Below are 23,672 nucleotides of genomic sequence, written 5' to 3' on the forward strand. Positions count from 1 at the left end.
GGATAAGGTTTGTTTTTCTCTTTAACAAGTGATTTTAGACTGCGGGCCTACTGTGATTCAGATTGGGCAGGCTGCCCGATTACTAGACGATCAACCACAGGCTATTGTGTTTTTCTTGGTCCTTCGCTGGTTTCATGGAGATCAAAACGACAGAAAACTGTGTCGCTTTCTTCAGCTGAAGCAGAGTATCGAGCCATGACAGGTGCTTGTTGTGAGTTAACATGGCTTCGATATCTTCTCAGAGATTTAGGAGTGTTACATCAGGAACCCGCCTTGCTATATTGTGATAATAAAGCCGCATTACATATTGCTGCAAACCTTGTTTTTCATGAGCGAACTCGACACATTGAGATGGACTGCCACTACATCAGAGATAAAATCCAAGATGGTTCAGTTGCTACAAAATTTGTCAGTTCTACTCATCAATTGGTGGATGTCTTAACCAAGGCTTTGGGAAAGGAGATTTTTACTCCTATGATTCGCAAGTTGGGAGTTCGAGATATTCACTCTCCAACTTGAGGGGGAGTGTTAGAAAGATAATGTTAGAAAGATAATCTTGCATATCTTCCGTATGAGATAAGCATGATCTGTGTATATCTGTGAATAGTTGTATTCCTTGATTGTAGTTCCTTAATTGTAGTTGTAGCTTGATTGTAGGAGTAGTTATCTTGTAATTAGGAATCACTCATTGTATATCTATTCACCGTGTATGAATGAAAATCTATTCAGCCAAATCTTCTTCTTTTCAGTGTGAAAGAGAGAGATAGCGGGGAGAGGATCCAGAAGGTGGCGATGAGAATCATGGGGACAAACGACAAATCATTCAGCCATCGAACGCCAAGTGGTGAGGATGAGGAAGAGCTAATGTGAGAGGCGATCCGACGACTGGTGTCACAGAAGCAATCGAGCACCGCCATTCTCAAGTCCAAAAATTCAGAGACCATCGACATCCGGAAGCTTGATTTGTTCTTGATTGGGTATGGTGAGAAATAGAGAAACATAAACACTGGAAATCTAATAGTGTTGTTTGATCGGCTTGGACGCACATACTTGTTGTTCTTATGCTCTGATTTTGTTTCGGAATGGAGGATGCTTGTTGATGCATGACTTTGGTACTGCAGATCTCCACGAAGTGACGAAAGGCAGTGCATAGATATTTTTCAGGAAAGTGAAGTTCTGGAAAGAAGATGGCTAGGTATTATGACTTTTATCTAACTGAAGAATGTAATTTGCACTGTCTCTACGTTTTTTTCGAGTAAAAAAACTTTAGAAATTTGTGTGCTATGTGTGTGATTTATGTTATGTGATTGTGTATGCCAATCTAATTTGTTATGCTGACTCGTGACTTCGAAATTTTTCGTTTCTCAATCAATAGAACGTAGATGGCGTCAACTACTTTCATGTGAAGGTCGATGAACTCTTGTTTGTTGCCATCAATTGTCTTGGAACTTCTGCAAAGAATTGCCCCTGTCATTAAAGATTACGTTACAGTTCTCAATGAGGATTCTATCAGGAAGAATTTTGTGCTTGTCTATGAGTTGCTTGATGAAGTCATAGTAAGTTCCTTTCATACTGTTCATTCTTCAACATATTTGGTGGTATATGTTTCTGGTGGATTTCTCTGGGTACATCACACAAAATTAGGGCTGACACTTGGTTTGGTAATTACCAAACCGACCGAATACCAACTGATGTTTTAGGTTTGGTAAACCGACTTTTTGGAAACCGAGACTGATAAAACCGAAATCGAAAATTACCGAAAAAGTTGGTTTGGTTTTGGTAAATACCGAATTTACCGATTATCTAAATATTAGATTTATATATTACAATTTTCAATACATATACATGTATATTAAGAAATAAACATAAATTTTTTTATAATGGTATGAACATTACTACATATACTACATTAATAGTACATGTATTTTAAGTAACATAGTCAAAGATGGTTAAATAATCTAGTTTTATTGCAAATTGCTAAAACTTGATGTCATATATACAAAAGAAAGCTATAATTAGTAGATGAATACAAAGTTTATGACTATAAAATTCAAATGTTTATTCTAATTTATATTATAAAGAATTAGTTGTTTTAAAGTTGGTAATACCGAATTTGGTAGATATAATTAAAAACTGAAAATTTTGTTTGGTAATTGGTAGCTCAGTTTTGAAACTGCAAGCTTTGGTTTTGAAGTTTGTAATACCTATAACCGATTCGAACCGACCGAGTGACAGCCCTACACAGAATGCTATACCAGGGCTGGATACCAATATAACCTCCGAGTCCCTGTATGGATAGAATACACAACGTTAGAGGAATAAACCATACCGAAAGGTTTAGGCCTCTCCGATGCCTAAGTAAGTTCTATATATTTTGACAGAATAATAGTAAAGGAAAGAAGTTATTACCCCCTTGTCGGTGGTTGTGTTGATCTTTTATACTTGAGCATGGGAAAGAAGTTTCCCATTTCTTCGATGTGAGACGCAGCTTGTCCCCTTATAGTTATATCAACTACTGGTGTGTAATTAGATGGGCTGTGCTAGCCAGGTCCGAGGCCCTTGGCACCCGAGGTGTCGCCCCTGATGAGCACCATCATGGTGGGTTGTGAATTCGGCCCATGGTATGGCACTTGGGTGCTCCTACGGGCCCCACCTGATAGTGCCAAAACCTTGTGGTGATGAAATATCTATCAATTTGTACAGTATATATTTGAGTTATATATGAATTACTGCTACCTTACTATTAAGTGTCATTTGCCGAGGATCTTTCGTTTCTTTCTTTTTTGCCTTTCTGTAAATTTGGAATTGTGCTATATATTTGAAGGTGTTATGTAACTATCACATGTCCCTGATGGTTGTTATACCATTATCCAAATTTTTGGTCTTCTGAAGGACGGTTTTAATTAGAACTGCATATCATAATTTAGCTTTATTTTTGTTTTTATGCAGTGGGTGGTGGTAATAGCGGTGGTTCGGATCGAGAGTGCGAGTGAGAGAAGCTCTTGATGCGAATAAAAGAGGTAAGAGAGAAGATGAAGATGGATGGGTCAGAAAAGAAAACGATGACCAAGAAGATGATTTGTCTATCAAAATTTGATAAATGAACTGTGAATTTTTTTTGCTGTTTTTGTTGCTGAAAGGATGAACAAAGGAAGAATATGAAGAATTGTGCAGCGGAAGAAGAAGAATATTTAAGGGCGCAGTTTGGACGTTTCATCCAAATTGAGGGTCAAAATCTAAAAAGTGGGCCCTTATGTCGATGCCAAGTCAGCATCTGACGTCACGTTTCGAGCCAAGTTTGAATTTTGGACGCGCGTGATGGAAAATGGAAGTGTAAGGATCATCATGATTAAAAAAAAAGATCAGGGACTAAACTGATGTTTTCCCTAAAGTTGGAGAGGCAAACTGAATTTAGTCTTTAATTAAATTTAGGATGCGCTTAAGATTTGTGCAGATGCAGTTGGATTCTTGCATAGAGAAAACTTAGGATATTCTATTAATTAAGTTACTCTTAACTAATGGATTTTTTTTTTTTTTTAATAAAGTCTAAAACTACTTGTCATTGATACTCAAGCCAGAATAACCATTACATATCATTCTACAGCCATCTATACATAGATAAGAAGTTGAGATAAACCTTGAGGTTGTTGTGAAAATTAACCATGCTATAAAGGCCCACCATTTCGCTGAAAGCCATTATAGTGCTGAAAATCATATCTCTGTGTTTTGTTGAGCTCAGGTGGTAGCCCGTCTGATGGTGTTCCCGGAGGTAACTCCCTTGATGGTGCTAGTGCCGCTGACGGCAGCATAGACATAGTCCATTGTAGCTAATTATGCTTGAGCAAATGCTTATGTAAGTACAACAGTTTTGAATGCAAAAAGTATTTTTCTATTGAATTTGAGCCATTTTTAATGTTTGAACTAAATCCAGTTTAGCTACTCCAACTTTAGGTCGAAAATCATGTTAGTCTTTAATGTTTTAATTTTATCAGTACACCCCTACGCTCTTAATTTTAATGAATAGTGTCCAATTAACCCTGCTCCATCCAAATTGGCCATCAATTGATAACATAGCTTTAACAGGTTGGTATGTCTTTAGTGACTCGGCCCACACGAATGACTAAATTCCTAAAATAACCCATGAGGGTTTAATTAACCAAGAGCCATTATAGGTAATACTTACCAAAATGTCACAGTGAGAAATATTAACTTAATTTGTTGTGCTTGTAATCTATCCCTTACCATTAGGACATTTCCACTTATCATTCACATTTCAACCAGAAAACGTGACCTTAGGGTGAATTCAACAACTTCTTATTCCATCAATAAATACAAACTTCAGGAATCCAATTCCATAACAAAACAGCATAACTAATACAATTCCATACTCACACACTGAAAAATATGGAAAGAACAAGCTAAACAAGCTATAAATAGCTAGCTACTCTTGTTATTGTAACCACTGGTTAAGTTGATGAGTATGGAATAGCCACGGCTTTAAGAGGGTATTTCTTATGAATAGTTAAACCAGATGATTCCATCATATCTAATTCATCATTTCTTACTCCACCAGGCAATGTCCAATCAAACTTGTGCAGCAGATTTGCTAGAGCAATCTCATTGACAGACGTAGCAAACTGAATCCCGGGACAGACCCTCCTACCAGCTCCGAACGGAATAAGCTGGAAGTCAGTCCCTTTATAACTCAAACCACTATTAACCTCTAAAAATCTCTCAGGCTCAAACTCTTCTGGTTTGTAATTGAATGATTTAGGATCTCTCCCGATCTGCCAAGCATTCACTAAGACCTGTGTGTTGGCCTTAATGTCATAGCCATTTATTTTCACATCTTGGGTCGACATCTTTGGAACTAGTAGGGTTAATGGAGGATGTAAGCGAAGAGTCTCCTTAATCACTGCCTTCAAGTAGTGCATATCAACCAAATCATCCTCTGTTAATATTTCTTCTTCTCCCTTTTTTACGCCCCTCACTTCTTTCTGCAATTTGATCATAACCCTTGGGTGCTTCAAAATCTCTGCCATTGCCCACTCTAAAAGTGTAGATGTGGTATCAGTCCCAGCAAGGAACATATCCTACATATTGTCATTATTATCAGAGCTAATGCTTGTTAGTGCATGACCTATTATTGCATAAATATGACTTTTGGCACTTGTTTGACATTGACAACATTTTCTTTGGAAAATGGTGGAGAGAGTGGAGAGAGAGAGAGAGAGAGAGAGAGAGAGAGAGAGTTACCAAGATGAGAGCCTTTATGCTAACTCTATCAAGAGGAGGATGGAGCAAGCTTTCTCGCTGAATTTCAAGTAAAACATCCACAAAATCCTTGCGGTCCTTGTTCTGATCCTGAAGGCCATGATCATTTCTGTTACTAGTGTTTGGACTTTTATCGATATGCTCTTGAACTACTGTATCTATAAATTCATCGTATCGTTTAACGAAGCTTTCTAATTTAGCATCCAAACCACCAAGACGGCTTAACCAACCAAGCCATGGAATATAGTCCCCAACATGAAGACTTCCCGCCAACTCCGTAAACTCCACTAAAAGCTCCTTAAGATCCTCATCATCGTAGTACTTCCTCCCTAGAGCCGTAATCGAGACTACGTCGTTCGTAAGCGTCATAAGCATCTTCCTCACGTTCACAACGCCTCCCCGTTGAGAAATTTCCTTTATCTTGTTGATCATAGATCTGGTCTCTTCTTCTCTCACACCATGAAAGGATCGAACCCTCTTGTTACTTAACAGGTTCAGCACACAAATGCTCTTCATCTGCCTCCAGTATTCACCGTAAGGAGCCGTGGCCACGTCTTTGTAGTTGTAGGCAAGCTTCTCGAGGACGGTGGACTTAGGTCTGCTGGCGAATGCGAGGTCATGGGTTTTCATGATCTCCCGGGCAGCCTCGGCCGACGAGACGACAAGGACAGGAATGTTTCCCAAGCGAAGGAGCATTAGAGGACCATGGATCTGAGATAAGGCTTGAAGTGAGCGATGTGGTGGAGTCCATGGAGAGCCTAGTTGGTGAAGGTTTCCGATGATGGGAAGTTTAGGTGGAGAAGGTGGTGAGTTTTTTGTACTACTGGAAGTGGTAAAAGACCATTTATATAAGAGAATGAGGAAAACGGCAACGAGCACAAGTGAAAAGATTGCATTGGTGATCAGTTCCGCCATTATTTCTCCTTCTCCTAAAGGATTGTGATATATAATGGAAAGTTTATTGAGAAATTGTGCATGTTGTTGTTTATATAGTGGTCGTTGTATATGCTGTGATCAAGAGGCAGACCTAACTTTTAAATGAAACATATTGGGTAAAAGTCGTCATTCACTATTTTTTTTTTTTTCAACTTACACCAATGAATTGTCATGTAATAGAAAGCTTCAAAAGGCAAAAATATGTCTTAAGCGCTCTCTCTAGCCGCACCAAACCCCACCTCTGGTGTCATCCGCTGCATCCATTTCGATCTGTCTATTCACAGATCTTCTCTCCAACCTTCCAGCATGTCAAATATCGATTCAATCACCAAAGGTTTTGCTACCTCACTCGTTATTGCTAGCAGCAAGGTTGTGGACATCTCACGCATGTCAGAAGGGGGAGCGTAGCACAACTCTCATCTTATCTCCTAGCGTGGCCTCTGACATCGAAGCCAACAACAGCAATGGACCTGAAGCGGCATTTTCGTCGAATTTAGTTTTTGAACAAGGGCTTCAATGTTCAATAGCGTACTCCAGATCGCTTTCTGTTTTCCAAGGAGACAGCAACAAGGTCTTAATAGGTAGTCCATGGAGCTTCAATCGAGCCTTGGTGGTGCTGCAACCATACGATGGAGTTTCCCCTCTGCAATCTAAGTCAAATATAACGAAAAACAAGAGATAATTTTGACTGAATAACTCAGATATTTCATTCACCTTACAAGAAAGAATTATATAAAAATTACAATTGCGCCTAATAAGACAAGTACTACTCCTAAGGCAAGTAGTAAACCAAATAATAGTACAGATATTACAGAATATTACAGATCATGGAATATTACATAATATCTACATAAATAAGGTAAGTATGACTCACTCCAACACTCCCCCTCAAGTTGACGCATATAGATCACGAATGCCCAACTTGTCAAGTGAGTCATGAAATGCCTTATTCGATACTGCCTTCGTGAGAACATCAGCTAAATGTTCTTCTGAGTGGACAAAAGGATAAGAGATAAGCTTAGCATTGAGCTTCTCTTTAATGAAATGTCTGTCAACCTCAACATGCTTAGTTCTGTCATGTTGAACTGGGTTGTGAGCAATATCCACCGCTGCCTTATTATCACAATACAAATCCATGGCTCGTTTGGGTTTAAATCCCAAATCACAAAGTAAATTTCTCAACCAAAGTAATTCACAAACTCCATGAGCCATACCTTTATACTCTGCTTCAGCACTTGAGCTAGCCACAACCTTTTGTTTTTTACTTCTCCAAGTAACAAGATTACCACCTATAAAAGTGAAGTAACCAGAAGTAGATTTTCTATCTGTAACACAACCTGCCCAGTCTGCATCTATATAACCGCTAATATCAAGATGATTATGCTTTGAAAACATCAAGCATTTTCCAGGTGCAGACTTTAAATACCTCAGAATACGGATCACAGCTTCCATATGAGTTTCACTTGGATTATGCATGAATTGACTCACAACACTAACTGTATATGCAATGTCTGGCCGAGTATGTGAGAGATAGATTAATCTGCCAACTAACCTCTGATAGCGAGCCTTCTCTGTAGGAGTTTGATTAGGGTACTCAACCAGTTTATGATTCTGCTCAATAGGAGTATCAACAGGTCTACATCCTAGCATTCCTGTCTCTGTCAACAAATCAAGCACATATTTTCTCTGGCACAAGAAAATTCCTGAACTCCCCCTGGGGACCTCAATCCCCAAAAAATATTTAAGAGAACCAAGATCTTTCATCTCAAACTCTGATGCAAACAGATCTTTTAATCTTTCAACCTCCTCTAAATTATCACCAATAATTATCATATCATCAACATAAATAATCAAGGCAGTTAATTTACCTTCACAACGTTTCAGAAACATTGTCTAGTCAGAGTTGCTCTGCTTGTACCCAAAACGACGCATAGCTTGAGAGAATCTTCCAAACCAAGCTCGTGGTGATTGTTTAAGTCCATACAAGGACTTATTTAACTTACATACAAATCTACCTCCTGTGCTTGCCTCATATCCTGGTGGTAGATCCATATAGACTTCTTCAGATAGCTCTCCATGTAAAAAGGCATTCTTCACATCAAACTGTTGCAAAGGCCAATCCAGATTAGCTGCTAGAGACATCAACACTCGAACAATATTAATCTTTGCTACTAGAGCAAAGGTCTCCTCATAATCCACGCCATATGTTTAAGTATATCCCTTTGCGACAAGTCTTGCTTTATACCTATTCACTGAACCATCTGCATTGTGTTTGATAATGTATACCCATCTACATCCAACAACTCTCTTTCCTTGTGGAGGTGGCACCAACTCCCAAGTATTATTCTTCTCCAATGCCTCCATCTCTTCATTCATCGCTTGAGACCATTTGGGATCCTTGAGAGCATCCTGCACTTTACTGGGAACACATATAGAGGATATTTGATTCACAAAAGAAGCATGGAATTTAGATAATCGGTGGGTGGATACAAAGTTAGCTATGGCATACTTAGACTTAACATCTAAACTTGGTTCATATTGACGAGGTGGTTTATCATAGGTGGACCTAGGAGGCAAAACATACACACTATCACCAATATCAGAGTTAGAAGAAACACCACTAACCTTAAGATTGGGACGCTTCCCAGGGATTGGTTTATAAGGGTTATCTGTATCTAAGAGGGGTGGAGGGGCTTGGCCTTTTTGGAGGGTAGACGATTCGGCAATTGTCTCTTCTATTTCGGAACTCGCAATGCTCTGTTCGGCAGTTGCATGGCGAGAGGTAGACGATTCATCAATTGCCTTTTCTGTTTCAGAACTCGCAATGCTTTGTTCTGCAGTTTCATGGTGAAGGGTAGACGATTCAGCGATTGCCTTTTCTGTTTCAGAACTCGCAATGCTCTGTTCAGCGATTGCCTTTTCTGTTTCTACAGGAGTGTCATTGGCTTCAATGGGCTGAATTTTAATCCCATAAGACTTTTCTTCCAAAAAAGTGTGTTTCTCCCCCTGAAGTGAAGGATTGATGGGAGAAAAATAACATGAATCCTCATAAAAGGTGATGTCCATAGTAACAAAAACTTTCTGTGTAGGAGGATGAAAACACTTGTAGCCCTTCTGATTAACACCATAGCCCACAAAAACACACTTTAATGCCCTGGCATCGAGTTTGGACCTTTGATTCTTAGGAACATGGACAAACATAACACATCCAAATACACGAGCAGGGAGATTAGAAAATGAAGGGACAAACACATGATTTGAAAGGATAGCATAGGGGGTTTGACCAATGAGAACAGAGGAAGGTAGTCTATTGATGACAAGCAGTGAGAATTGCATCTCCCCAAAGATACTTAAGCATATGAGCTCTAAACAGAAGAGACCGGGCTATGTCAAGAACATGTCGATTCTTTCTTTCTGACACCCCATTTTGTTCAGGGGTTTGAGGGCAAGTAGTTTGATGAATGATCCCATGAGAATGAAAGAATTGGTGAAATATTGGCTCCAAATTGATTTTAATATTGGCTCCAAATTGATTTAATATTGGCTCCAAATTATCAGAACGAAAGAATTCATATTCAGAACGAAAGACTTTAATATTGGCTCCAAATTGATTTTGAACAAGAGCAAAAAATTCTTGGAAAGCAGAGAAGACTTCATATTTGTGTTTCAATAAAGCGAACCAAGTAAGACGGGTATAATCATCAATAAACAAAACAAACCAATGTTTGCCAGACAAGGTTGACTCACGGGAAGGTCTCCAGGCATCAGAATGAATAAGCTCAAAAGGAAATGAACTCCTAGTAGTACTCAAAGGATAACTAGTACGATGACTTTTAGTTAAGACACATGACTCACAATGCAACTTAGACTCATCAATGCCCAGAAACAAGGATGGCATAGATTTCTTCATGACACTAAAGGAAGGATGCCCCAATCTCCGATGCCATAGCCATAATTCTTCAACTTGATTAGTAACCCCAGTCGAAATCAAAGCTGCTTGGACTGCCTTCTTTGGCTTCATTCCAGCGAACATGCAATCAAGATGAAATAGTCGACCCCTCAGATAACCCTTGTCGATTATTTCCCTGGTGAGGAGGTCCTGAAAAATCACATACAACGGAAAAAATGTTACAGAACACTGAGATTGAGTATTAAGCTGAGGCACAGATATAAGATGATGAGAGAGATCAGGGACATAAAGAACATCATGTAGTGTCAAATAAGGGGTGAGATGAACAGACCCTATTCCTAAAACAGGAAAAGAATCACCATTGGCATTGACAACAGAGGAAATAGAGGGTGGATTGAGAAAAAGAAAAAAACTACGATCATAGGTCATATGGTCAGATGCTCCAGAATCAATTATCCAAGTATTTCCACTAGTAAAGCTAGAAAATTTTAAAGCAACTCCAAGCTTACCATTACCACCGCGACTTACGGATGCAGTATCCTTACCAGCAAAGTTGGTGTGATCTGGTTTTATCACCGCATAGTAATCTTGGTCTTGAACAAGATGAACAACAGCCTTTCCCTTGAGTTTGTTGTCCTAAGGTCGGGGCCTATCAAAGTAGCCTGCTGGAAAACCAACCAACCAGTAACAATTTTCTTTGATGTGGCCTGGATTCTTGCAGAAGTTACAAGTCAAATTTGAGGAGAACTTGGGAGAAACGTCTTGATCTTTCACCATGGTGAATACGCAGCGGAAGGAAAAAACAACAAAGTACTTGGAAATATAAGAAGGCAACGGTGATGAAAGGATCAAAGGACAAGGAACAAATCCAAGCACAAAGAACAAAGGTCAAGGATTAAAGAACAATGAGTCAGAGTCCAGGATCGGATCTCTGCTCTGATACCAAGTCAAATATAACAAAAAACAAGAGATAATTTTGACTGAATAACTCAGATATTTCATTCACCTTACAAGAAAGAATTATATACAAATTACAATTGCGCCTAATAAGACAAGTACTACTCCTAAGGCAAGTAGTAAACCTAATAATACTACAGATATTATAGAATATTACAGATCATGGAATATTACTGAATATCTACATAAATAAGGTAAGTATGACTCACGCCAACAATCTGTGGAGATGCAGGACTTGTTCTTTTGGGTCTGCATCACCGGCCAATATGCCGCCAACGTATGAGCAGAAGAAAACCATTGCTGATGTTGCTTCTGTAGCAAGAAGGTATCTTGATCTTGATCATTAGCTTTTTGATGCAACTGAAGAAATTAGGGTTAGGGTTACCCATTCCATTTCAAAACCATTTTTTATGAAGAAAAAAAAAACCATAAAGTTTGCTAAAGGAGTTGAGCAGGAAGTCCACTTCTTCTTTGAAAACTTGGTTGGCAAATGCAAAACATGCAATCGGGTATACCATGATAAAGGTGTCTACAACCTTGCTCCTGCACCACCAGCAAAGATTGCGGCAAAAAAGTCAGTGGCTCTAAGATTGGAACTTACTGGCCCTTTGTTAGGTTTAGAAGGAAATCAGTTCAAGGATGTAACTTTTTGGTTCCACTGTATCACTACTCCTATTCTGCAGCCAGTGGGCAGAACCTTATTTGGTGGAGTTGACTCAAGCAAGACCCGCAGAGTTGTGGTCCTTCGCAATGCAGATACATGACCAGCTAGTGATGATGAGTCGCTTGTTGTAGTACCTGCAGAGACCGAGAATCAATCAAAGCGGGAACGGCCTTTTACCTCCCCAAAGAAACTAAAATTTCTGATGTCAGACTTGTCGGAAGGAAGAACAAGTCCAGTTGCTCCCATAAAAAATGTAAAACTGCCGGAATTCCCCATTAAATTCAGTGCCAAATCTCTCAGACTCTTGGAAACACCAGGAGGCATGTTGGTGCCTTCTGAGGTGATGATGCCAAAGCCTTTACAGGTTGAGCTGCTAGTTGCAAAGAAGAAAAGAGGCTGGCCTTCGGGGTCCAAAAACCAAAAACCTAAATCGAAGAAAGTATCTGCTGATGAAGTCTTGAGCGTGCTGTACTTAGGTAAACCTCCTAGCCTGTCACGCCCCTGATTTTACACACATGAAAATCGATATATATAATCCCATAATTATATATGCGTGAACGTCCAGTCATCAATACAAAATACCTGAAATCTTTTTCCCTTAAACTTACTACCGTAAAGCTGCTAGCTCGCTGCCTCAACCTCGATTATCCTAACCTGCAGGATTAACCCCTACACCGTTTGAATGGTGTACCGGGTTGCCACACAACAAACCCAGTAAGCTTTTGCAAGCCCGTATGAGTAACTCAAAACCACACATGCACAACTCGCCTAACGAGGAAACCCATCAACTCGTAAAAAGGAACACACACCATGTTTTCCCAAAACAGCACATTCTTTTCCCAAAAGAAACAATAAAGGTCACACCGTGACCAAATCATATAAATTGAAACTCTGACAATTAAATATGATAAACAAGTCCTCCCAGGACATTTAAAATAAAGAATCCCCGAAACTCCCTTTTAAAACACATTCTCAAATCAACACAAATCACCCTGTGACAAAATCATAATAATTGAAACTCTGACAATTAAATATGATAAACAAGTCCTCCCAGGACATTTAAAAGAAAGAATCCCCGAAACTCCCTTTTAAAACACATTCTCAAAACAACACAAGTCACCTCGTGACAAAATCATAATAATTGAAACTCTGACAATTAAAAATGATGAACAAGTCCTCCCAGGACATTTAAAAGAAAGAATCCCCGAAACTCCCTTTTAAAACACATTCTCAAAAATCAACACAAGTCACCCCGTGACAAAATCATAATAATTGAAACTCTGACAATTAAATATGATAAACAAGTCCTCCCAGGACATTTAAAAGAAAGAATCCCCGAAACTCCCTTTTAAAAACACGTACTCATGAGCATCAGATAGCTCCCCACTACCTCCCATGATGTACTATGGCAACAGACTAGAGCTCTAACTGATCGTATCCACAAACCCGGCCAAAGGCGTGAAGTCCCGATATATATATGCCTGAGGTTACTCCCAGCAACTCCAAATCCTCAGACCTCCCAGGTCGTCAGATCAAAACCTTTCAAAATGGTCACTCAGGACCCAAAAGTTACTCAATTCACACAAAATGAGATGTCACCCTGTGACCTCCAATCATCAAACCTCCCCGATCATCAGATCAAAACATTAAATCAAACCAAAAGGAGAAATCACAACCTGTGACTCTCAGATCTTCCGACCCCCGGTCGTTAGATCAAAACATTAAATCAAACCAAAAGGAGAAATCACAACCTGTGACTCTCAGATCTTCCGACCACCGGTCGTTAGATCAAAACATTCAAATCACATCAAAGCAACTCACACCAAATCTTGACACTTTTCAAAACAATAGAAATTCCCAATTCCCACAAAATGTTTCCCGAAAAGTCAAGCCCCCAAACAATAGAATGAAACCCATCAATACCTATTGCTTCAATTCACTCATCAACCCACAAGAATATACATATTCCACGTAAATATATATATAAGTGGTCATTCACTCAGGAAGGCCACTAATACCAACTATAGTTTGCAGTTAACTAAATAACTCTCAAAACAATAAGGTCAACCCGTTCGTGAATGAACTTCGTGAGATTACTCACCTCGAACTCCTGCTGCGTCTTCAATACAGAACCGAACCAAATCTATCACCAACAACTCGTCCAAATACTTCGTCAAGCACCTAATCACAATCGGTTTCCACTTAGTAATAATTCACAAACGATTTAAGTCCGAAACCCCTGTTTTGAACTAAAATCCCCCAAAGTGGCGCCAATCGAGGCAAAACCACATCCGAGACCTCCCAAAGTCTCCGGAATACGTCCACGATCGATGTGACCAAACCACAAGTCGATCGGACGCTCAAATCCTCACAGATAGAATAAATTGATCGGTATGAAACTGCAAAAATCATAACAATTCCAAACGAACTCCAAAACTTGCATATTATATATCGAAACGCTCGTATCAACGAGTAGAACATATATAATACCAAAAACAGTTCCTTAAGTGGCCGGAACACAACCGGAACCCCGCCACAGGCGGTGGCGCACCCCCGCCGGCCAAAACTCAATATTTCACAAAACTCCCAACATCAAAGTTCTTCATCTAAGCATGCTTGTGAACTTTCCTAACTAGCTCGAAGTCAGAAAACAAGCATAAAGGGTCGAAAACTACCTCACAAGCCGTGAACAGTAATCCAATCCGAGTTGATCGAAGTTTCACGTGAATCGATCCAAACAACCACCAAGGATCGATCAACGAGGCTGCTTTGAGCTCAACCAAGAAGACTTGAAGCCTCGCCGACATCGGAAGAAGGATTTCCGACCGGGTCCGATTTCCACAACCTGTGCCACCTTGCAGCGCCGCCGTGAAGGAGAATCGCTGCTAGAGACCACCACAGAGACGACCGGAGCAAGGAGGCGAACTGATCTGGGCTCGTTTCACCGGAAGAAGTCGCCGGAGATGCAAGTTCCGACCGGGTCGAATCGCCGGGTTCGGGTTGGGTCACTCTGATTATTTCGACTCTGAAGATAGCAACCGAGAGAGAAGAGAGAGGAAAGAATATTTCCGGAAATGGAAATATGCAATTATGAAGTAATTTCTTATTTTCCTCTATTTATACTAAAACGGAAACTTCTTCCGCTAGCCATAACTTCCTCATACGAACTCCGATTCCCGCATTCCACATATCCACGAACTCGTATCGACGCACTTTACAACTTTCATGAAGGAAGTTTTTGGAGAATCCCAACAAATAAAAAGTCAACCTTTGCGCCACCCCTAAAGTCACACTTTTCAAATAGAATTTCGTCCGAAACACTTCCGCTCCGTCCACGAGCCACGAAACCGTCCAACAACCATAAATTAGATTCCGGAAATTCCTCGGAAAATAATTACGAATTTCCGGGGCATCACATAGCCCTAGCTTGAAGGGCAAGGAAAAAATATAGGTAGCTAGGTGTGGTAGGGACCTATATACTATGTCTTACAATTCTCCATAGTTTATAGGTTCACCTTAATAAGTGAACGATTAGTTTGAATATAAATGATCTATTTTCTATGTATCACAGTAGCTCATCTATTACAACTTTTGATCTGTCTAGTCGAAGATAGTAGAAGGATATGTAATGGCCATCTTGGCATGCGTTTTAATGAAATCCACATTTCTTTCAAAAAAATGAATTGACATGTAAGATAATAATTTTCTCTCAAAATTACAAAAATTGCCACTGGAGAAAAATTATCAACCCTCTTGACAAAAAAGTAGCATTATGTAATCCCATAATTATAGCACTTTGCATTACTTTTATAACTGCAGGTTTTGTAATCTCGAGCATCAATGTTGTTATTAATACTGATAAATACTCTTGTTTCAAATTCAGATAGGTTGATTGCTGCTTTTTTCAAATAGAGTGGAGAAATATTACTAATCCAAACCTAATAATTCAGAGAGTTAAAAGAGATCTTATTGATAAGAGCTACACCATGCATCATAATCTAACAAAATCATTGGAACTGTGAAAATAATTCCATGGACCACCACAGAGTACCTTGCGTGCTATCATCAAATGATAAGAACAGTGTTATGAGGCTTCTTCTGCACCAGGAAATTCTTCTCCAGTACCCAGATACGCCAGAGATGGTTGCGCAGGTCCTTGAGATCCACCTCCTTATGCGTGAGCAACTAAGCACCTTGCCAAGCAGATAAGCAAGCGAAGAGCTCTTGGCCGCGCCTCTTGCCAGACGGCTAATGTCAATTAAGCCAGCACCATCATCCAACACCAAGGAGGTAACGAAATGGCCAGGACATCATCGTTGGAACTCATCAGAAAAGCACGAACAAAGAGTGTGATAGGCTTAGGGTTCTTTAAAGGCTTGCACAAGCGGCTGGCTTTGGCTTTTGATCGTAGCTTTAGTTTCCTAAATCTTAGGCTTCACCTATCTCACTCTATATTTAGAAGCGAGATAGCTATAATTTAAAATAAAGAGTCACTTAAGAGTCAGCTAATATGTAAATAAAGATAAACATGCATGCCCTCCAAAATAGAGAGTTTAACCTATTCTAGAGGTTTGTTAATTAATATCATGGCTATAATGTATGTTTAATGTTGGTTATAAGGTAGTAGGCCAGCCTTGCCTATGGGCATTATAGGTGACAGCCCAGGGCCCAACATATTGGAGGCACCAGATTTCAACCATAAGATTTAATATATAATATATATTTAATTATATATAATTAATTAATTATATATGTATAGAGTGGGACGTGTTTAAAAAAAAAAAATTCTGATTTCTAGGCGCGTAATCGCGTCTTTACTTCTCATTCTTCTTCTTCTTCTTCCAATGCCCAACGGAAACAAAATTGATTATCAAGCGTCTCTTGCTCTCTCCCAAGTCCCAAACCTTGAAACCCTGCAAATTTTTTCTTTAAATTGGTTTCAATGGTTACTCAATTCTTCAGTTCATTCTCATCCATCACCAAATCTTTCTCCTCTCTATGTTTCTGTTATCCTACGGTGATCATACGAATTTTTCAGCTTTCAATTCATGTAGGTTGAGGTACAAATCAAAATAGGTATTGGGTGTTCTTCAAATCTTCAATTTTGATATCTAATTTTGATTGGTATTGGGTGTTCTTCAATTTTGATATCTAATTTTGATTTGTATATTGGGTGTTCTTCAATTCAGGACCTACCCTGCCAATGAGCACTTGTTCTACAGCAACCAAAGCATCGGATCCAGTATGCTTAGACGATTGAAGTGATGCTCATCTAATGACTAATGGTCAAGAAATTCTGTCCGATAAGTGCAGATTCTTTTTGGTGTATTGTTTAGTTTCTCTCATATACTATTCTAGTTATAGTCAGATGTGGTTATTGATTACTCAAAAATTTTACAGAACGACTTGAATCCAATTTACAAGTTTTCATTTTATTTTCTCCATGGACTTCTTGATGATGGATTATTCTGGCAATTGGCAATTGAGTAACCATTGAACATTAGATATCATATCAAAATTGAAGAACACCCAATTTTGATTTCTAACAACCTGCTCATTCATTGGTTTTCACTTTTCAATATTAGGTGCAATTAGAAGTTGGATTTATTAACTATACCAGTGACGATAGCATCCGCTGAAAGAAGTTTTTCAAAATTGAAATTATTAAAGTCTTATCTGCAGACTACCATGACTCAAGATAGGCTAAATGGATTAGCTATTTTAACCACTGAAAGAAATATGTTGGTAAATGTTGACTATGAGAAGATAATTGATGATTTTGCTTCAAGAAATGCAAGAAGGCATCATTTTAGATGATTTGTAATCTTTTTTATATGGGGTTTTGGTTTTTTGTTCCCCCCCCCCCCCCCCCATTGTATAATGTTTCTTTATATAATAAAATCGGCGTGGGGATGAGCCTCCCAGATTGACTGGGTTCCAAATCCCTAAAAAAAAAAAAATTTAGAATATGACATTTTGTAAGAATCATTACATGTCCATTTAAGCTAGTTGGGCACACACAAAAAATTTCGCCCGAGGCATCAAAAACCTGAGGACCGACCCTGAGTAGGTGTGACTTTGAAGTTCTAAAAATTTAAAGCCTACTAGCTTTTTATTTTATTTATTTTTTTATGCTATGAGTTTCATTGGTTACCTATTCCAAAGGTATGATATTTAGTGATGCTCATGGTTATGAGTTAGTTCTTTTAAGCTATGAGTTTTTTCCTATACATTGTCAATAGGTATTTAGTTTTAGATACCACATTTCTATGTGATTTATTGGTCACCTATTCTAGAGGTATGTTATTTAATGTCATGACTATAAGGTAGTATGCGTGACTTTCACGTTCTATAAATTTAATGTCTTCCGGTTATTTTATTTTATTATGCTATGAGTTAAATTGGTTACCTATTCCAAGGGTATGATATTTAGTGATGTTCATGGCTATGAGGTAGGTTGTTTTATTCTATGAGTGTTTTTTAACACCTTCTCAAGAGGCATATAAATTTAAATATCTCATTGCTATATGATTTATTTGTTACCTATTCTAGAGTTATGCTATTTAATGTCATGGCAATAAGTTATGTTTAATGTTGTAAGGTAGTAGAATTGACTTTCAAGTTCTATAAATTTAAGGCCTAACTTTTAAATGAAACATATTAGGTAAAAGTCATTCACTATTTTTTTTTTTTTTCAACTTACATCAATAAATTTTCATGTAAGATAATAATTTTCTCTTAAAATTATAAGAATTGCCACTAGAGAAAATTATGAACCCACGCCAATCTACCTCTTGACATAAAAGTAAAATTATGTAATCCCATAATTATAGCACTTTGCATTACTTTTTTAACCATAGGTTTTGTATTCTCTAGCTTCAATATTGTTATTAATACTGCTAGAATCATGTAATATTAGTCTTTTTTCAAATTAAAATAGGTTGATTGCTGCTTTTTCAAATAGAGTGGAGGAATATTACAAATCCAAACCTAATAATTTAGAGAGTTAAAAGTGATCTTATTGGTAAAAGTTGCACCATCATAATCTAACAAAATCACAAGAACTTTGAAAATAATTCCAAGGACCACCACTGAGAACCTTGCGCACAATCATCAAATAACAAGAATAGTGTGATATGAGGCTTCTTCTTGCACCTAGAAATTCTTCTCCATTACCAAGATACGCCAAAGATGGCTACGCAGGTCCCCGAAATACACCTCCTTATGCGTGAGCACCTTGCCAAGCAAATAAGCAAGTGAAGAGCGCTTGGCTGCTCCTTCTGCCAGATGGCTAATGTCAATCTAGCCAACACCATCAGCCACCGCCAAGAAGGTAGCGAAATGGCCGCGACATCATCGTTGGAACTCATCGGAAAAGCACGCACAAAGAGCGTGATAGGGTTAGGGTTTTTTCAAGGCTTGCACACTCAGTTGGCTTTGACTTTTGATCGTAGCTTCATTTCCCTAAGTCTTAGGCGTCACCTATCTCACTCTATATTTAGAAGTGAGATAGCTACAATTTAAAATAGAGAGTCACTTAAGAGTCTGTTAACATGTAAATAAATAAGCTAAACATGATTGCTCTCCAAAATAGAGAGTTAACCTATTCTAGAGGTTTGTTCTTTAATATTACAGCTATAATGTATGTTTAATGTTGGTTACAAAGTGGTAGGCATGACTTCGAAGTTCTAAAAATTAAAAAGCCTGCCGGCTTTTTATTTTATTTATTTTTTTATGCTTTGAGATTTCATTGGTTACCTATTCCAAAGGTATGATATTTAGTGATGCTCATGATTATGAGTTAGTTCTTTTAAGCTATGAGTTTTTCCCCATACATTATCAATAGGTATTTAGTTTTAGATACCATATTTCTATGTGATTTATTGGTCACCTATTCTAGAGGTATATTATTTTATGTCATGACTATAAGGCAGTACGCATGACTTTCAAGCTCTATAAATTTAATGTCTACTGGTTATTTTATTTTATTTTTTTATGTTATGAGTTAAATTGGTTACCTATTCCAAGGGTATGATATTTAGTGATGTTCATGGATGTGAGGTGGGTTGTTTTATTCTATGAGTGTTTTTTGACACATATAATTTTAAATATACCTCACTGCTATGTGATTTATTAGTTACCTATTCTAGAGGTATGTTATTTAATGTTATGGCAATAACCTATGTTTAATGTTGTAAGGTAGTAGAAGTGACTCTCAAATTCTATAAATTTAAGGCCTACAAGCTTTTTATTTTATTTTATTCTTTTATGCTATAAGTTCACTGGTTACCTATTTCAGATGTATGATATATTTAGTGAAATTTATGGCTATGAGGTAGGTTGCTTTAAGTTATGAGGTTTTTTTTATTTTTATACATTTTCAAGGAGGTATATAGTTCTAGATACCGCATTACTATGTGATTTATCGGTTACCTATTATTGAGGTATGTTATTTAATGCCATGGTAAGGTAGTGATATGTTAGTTAGCACTAACTAACACCGTGGAGGTCGCGGATTCAAATCTCACTGACATCAAGGGTGGGTGGGGAGTTACATTGTCGTCTAGAATATAAAAAAAATTTGGCTATAAGGTAGTGGACGTGAGTTTCAAGTTCTATAAATTTAATGTCTACCTGTTTTCTATTTTATTTTATTTTTTTAAGTTATGAGTTCCATTGGTTAGTAGGTGTTACTTTTGCTTTTTGAAAATTTAATGTCTGTTGTTTTTTTTTAGGCTATGAGTTTCATTGGTTATCTATTCGGCTATTCGAAGGGTATGATATTTAGACAGTTCATGGCTGTGAGGTAGGTTGTTTTATTCCATGAGTTTTTTCCAATACCTTGTCAAGAGGCATATAGTTCTAAATACCTCATTGCTATATGATTTAATAGTTATCTATTCTAGAGGTATGTTTTTTAATTAAATTTAGGATGCGCTTAAGATTTGTACAGAGGCACTAGGGTGGTTTCCTGCATAGAGAAAATTTAGGATATTCTATTGATTAAGTTACTCTTAACTAATGGGATATTTTTTTTTTTTTTGAATATAGTCTAAAACGACTTGTCATTGATACTCAAGCCAGAATGACCATTACATATCCTTCCGTTGCCATCTATAGACAGACAAGAAGTTGAGATAAACCTTGAGGTTGTTGTGAAATTTTACCATGCTATAAAGGCCTACCATTTTGCTGAAAGCCATTATAGTGCTGAAAACCATTTTTTCTGCTGAATAATATCCCTGTGTTTTGCTGAGGAACTCCTCCATTATAAGGAACACTACTGTTTGGATTAAGAGATCCAATATTGATTTGAGGTAGTGCATATGAAATATTTGTGTGATGAAAGCCACGAAGTTGTTAAGGACGGCCAATAGGCAAATATGTTGTGGTATGAATAATATTTGCACTAGAAGGAACAAAAGAAACCAATAGATGCATTGGCGGTGGATGACATCATGTAACCATTACTTAACATAAAAGGCAACCAAATGTTTCCATTTAGCGTCATGGAGTTAGCAACTTGCAGTATCCACAATAGGTCCAGATGTAGCAACAAAGTTGGTATTTTTGTGCAGCAACCTGTGTAATTGGAGTACGTTGTAGGAATTCTAGATAATGCATTCACACTTGAACTGATCATACCAGGTATATTACAAATGATGGAACCAATAATCATGGGTTAAATTCATTTCACTTTCTAGAGCTACACACCTAAATTTATTTGTACCCCGAAACTGTTAGTTTAATCACATATGCCCTTATACTCTCCAATATAATCAATCATAGCCATTAGTCAACTGATTTGTCAATGTTGAGATAAGTTGGTGATAAGACAAGTTCATTCAAGGTCAATTTTAAACTTTGGCTATGTAAATGATGTATTTCTTGCATGATCCAAGGCCAAAACTTAATTTAAGTGGACTGTTTGTCTCCAAAACCAGTCTGGCTTGCAAACAGTCTCTTTTGAATGCGTGGGCGTGCCAACACCTTTCGGTGTAGTCGTCGAGGCGTCCCTTGACTTGACTTCTGAATCAAACGTTGTGGACGAGCAGAGCACCAACCTCATCACCAGGTTCTTTTCTCTGCCTTTATGACTTCTGCCTTACGGGTAAGGACTTGTGGTGTGATCTCTTGCATCACCGAGTCGACACTCAACGTTGTAGGTTGAGCAGAGCAATCACCGGGAAGTAGGAGAAAGCACGGGTTTTGCTAAAGCATGACTTTAGCTTGGCAGGGTTGCGAGGGCGTTACACTTGCTTCGGTGGTTTTCAACTAGGTTGAAGGTAGGTTTGCTCTGGAGAGACTTTGATAATCTGAGAGATTGATTGGAGAGTTGTGTTTTTTTGTGTCCTTGAACCCCGGTATTTATATCTAGGGTTCTGACTGTTCCTTGCCATAGAAGGATTATTGACTGAAGATTCCTAATCAGTCTCTGCTACTCGATTCCTATAAGGACTCGTTTTTCTTATGGATTTTGGAATGGGCGAAGCTGTAACTCAAATCCAAGTAGACTCAATTTTGGGCCGCAGGTATCGGCACGCTACGCTGGACCCCCTTGAGGGATCTTGCCAAAAACTCTTTTGGGCTCAAACATGGACAACTTTATGAAGAAATTGGTTGATTATTAAGGATTGGCTATAATCAATCAATTAAATTGAAGAGTACCAGGGTACATGTGATCAAATCAAAAGTTTTAGGGCACAAACGATTTTAGATATAAATTTAAAGAAGGCAAAATTAGTTTAGCTCTATTGTTAAACACCAGGAGATACAATAGCTCGATGAGGTAGACCAACTGTTGCAAAAGAGACTCCAAAAATGACACAAGGATAGTGTGGTCTGCAACCATTGCAGTTCAATGAGATAAACACTTGCTTAATTCTAACTCAAATTTTGCAGATTATAATCTTCCATCCTCCATTCCAATATCATTTTCACCTCTCATCAATAGGGAGACCAGCAAGGATTAAAACTTTCACATCTTGATCTGACATTTGAACACCAATAGCTACTAATTGGTTTCCAACAGTTTTGAAATGCAAAAAGTATTTTTCTATTGAATCTGAGTCATTTTTAATGTTTGAACTAAATCTAATTTAGCTACTCCAACTTTAGGTCAAAAATCATGTTAATTTTTAATGTTTTAATTTCATCAATACACTTCTACACTCTGAATTTTAATGAATCGTGTCCAATTAACTCTGCTCCATCCAAATTGGCCATCAATTGATAACATAGCTTTAACATGTTGGTCTATGTTTTTTGTGACTTGGCCAACACGAATGACTAAATTCCTAAAATAACCCTTGAGAGTTTAATTAACCAAGGGCCATTATAGGTAATACTTACCAATATGTCACAGTGAGAAATATCATCTTAATGTCTTGTGCTTGTAATCTATCCCTTACTATTAAGACATTTCCACTTATCATTCACATTTCAACCAGAAAACGTGACCTTAGGGTGAATAAGCCACCACTTAAGGTTGAATTCAACAACTTCTTATTCCATCAATAAATACAAACTACAGGAATCCAATTCCAAAACAAAACAGCATAACTAATACAATTCAATACCCACACACTGAAAAATATGGAAAGAACAAGTTATAAATAGCTAGCTACTCTTGTTATTGTAAGTTTGTAACCACTGGTTAAGCTGATGAGTATGGAATAGTCACGGCTTTAAGAGGGTATTTCGTATGAATTGTTAAACCAGATGATTCAATCATGTCTAAATCCTCATTTCTTACCCTACAGGGCAATGTCCAATCAAACTTGTGCAACAAATGTGCTAGAGAAATCTCATTGATAGACGTAGCAAACTAAATCCCAGGACAGACCCTCCTGCCAGCTCCAAACTGAATAAGCTAGAAGTCAGTCCCTTTATAACTCAATCCACTATTATCCTCCAAAAACCTCTCAGGCT

The 23,672-nt window shown here is 38.0% G+C and overlaps 1 protein-coding gene and 1 long non-coding RNA gene across 2 annotated transcripts; one reads left to right on the top strand and one right to left on the bottom strand.

Moving 5' to 3' along the window:
• Positions 1 to 1,211: 1,211 nt before the first annotated feature.
• LOC112197305 lies at positions 1,212 to 3,163 on the top strand. The gene is made up of 2 exons (XR_002935617.2): positions 1,212 to 1,556; positions 2,950 to 3,163. It is a non-coding gene; the product is annotated as an uncharacterized LOC112197305 (long non-coding RNA).
• Positions 3,164 to 4,466: 1,303 nt separating this feature from the next.
• LOC112199449 (cytochrome P450 736A117) lies at positions 4,467 to 6,189 on the bottom strand. Its single transcript, XM_024340468.1, has 2 exons — positions 5,257 to 6,189; positions 4,467 to 5,093 (listed from the first exon to the last, which is right to left on the bottom strand). The coding sequence occupies exons 1-2, from the start codon at positions 6,187 to 6,189 to the stop codon at positions 4,467 to 4,469; spliced, it is 1,560 nt and encodes a 519-aa protein (XP_024196236.1).
• Positions 6,190 to 23,672: the final 17,483 nt, after the last annotated feature.

The sequence above is a fragment of the Rosa chinensis genome, chromosome 4 (assembly GCF_002994745.2).
Source record: "Rosa chinensis cultivar Old Blush chromosome 4, RchiOBHm-V2, whole genome shotgun sequence".
In the NCBI taxonomy this organism is placed as follows: domain Eukaryota; kingdom Viridiplantae; phylum Streptophyta; class Magnoliopsida; order Rosales; family Rosaceae; genus Rosa; species Rosa chinensis.

Coding starts and splice junctions, on each gene's coding strand:
- LOC112199449 (XM_024340468.1), bottom strand. CDS start 6,189: ATGGCGGAACTGATCACCAATGCAATCTTTTCACTTGTGCTCGTTGCC. Junction 5,094..5,256: donor GCATAAAGGCTCTCATCTTG/GTAACTCTCTCT, acceptor GACAATATGTAG/GATATGTTCCTTGCTGGGAC.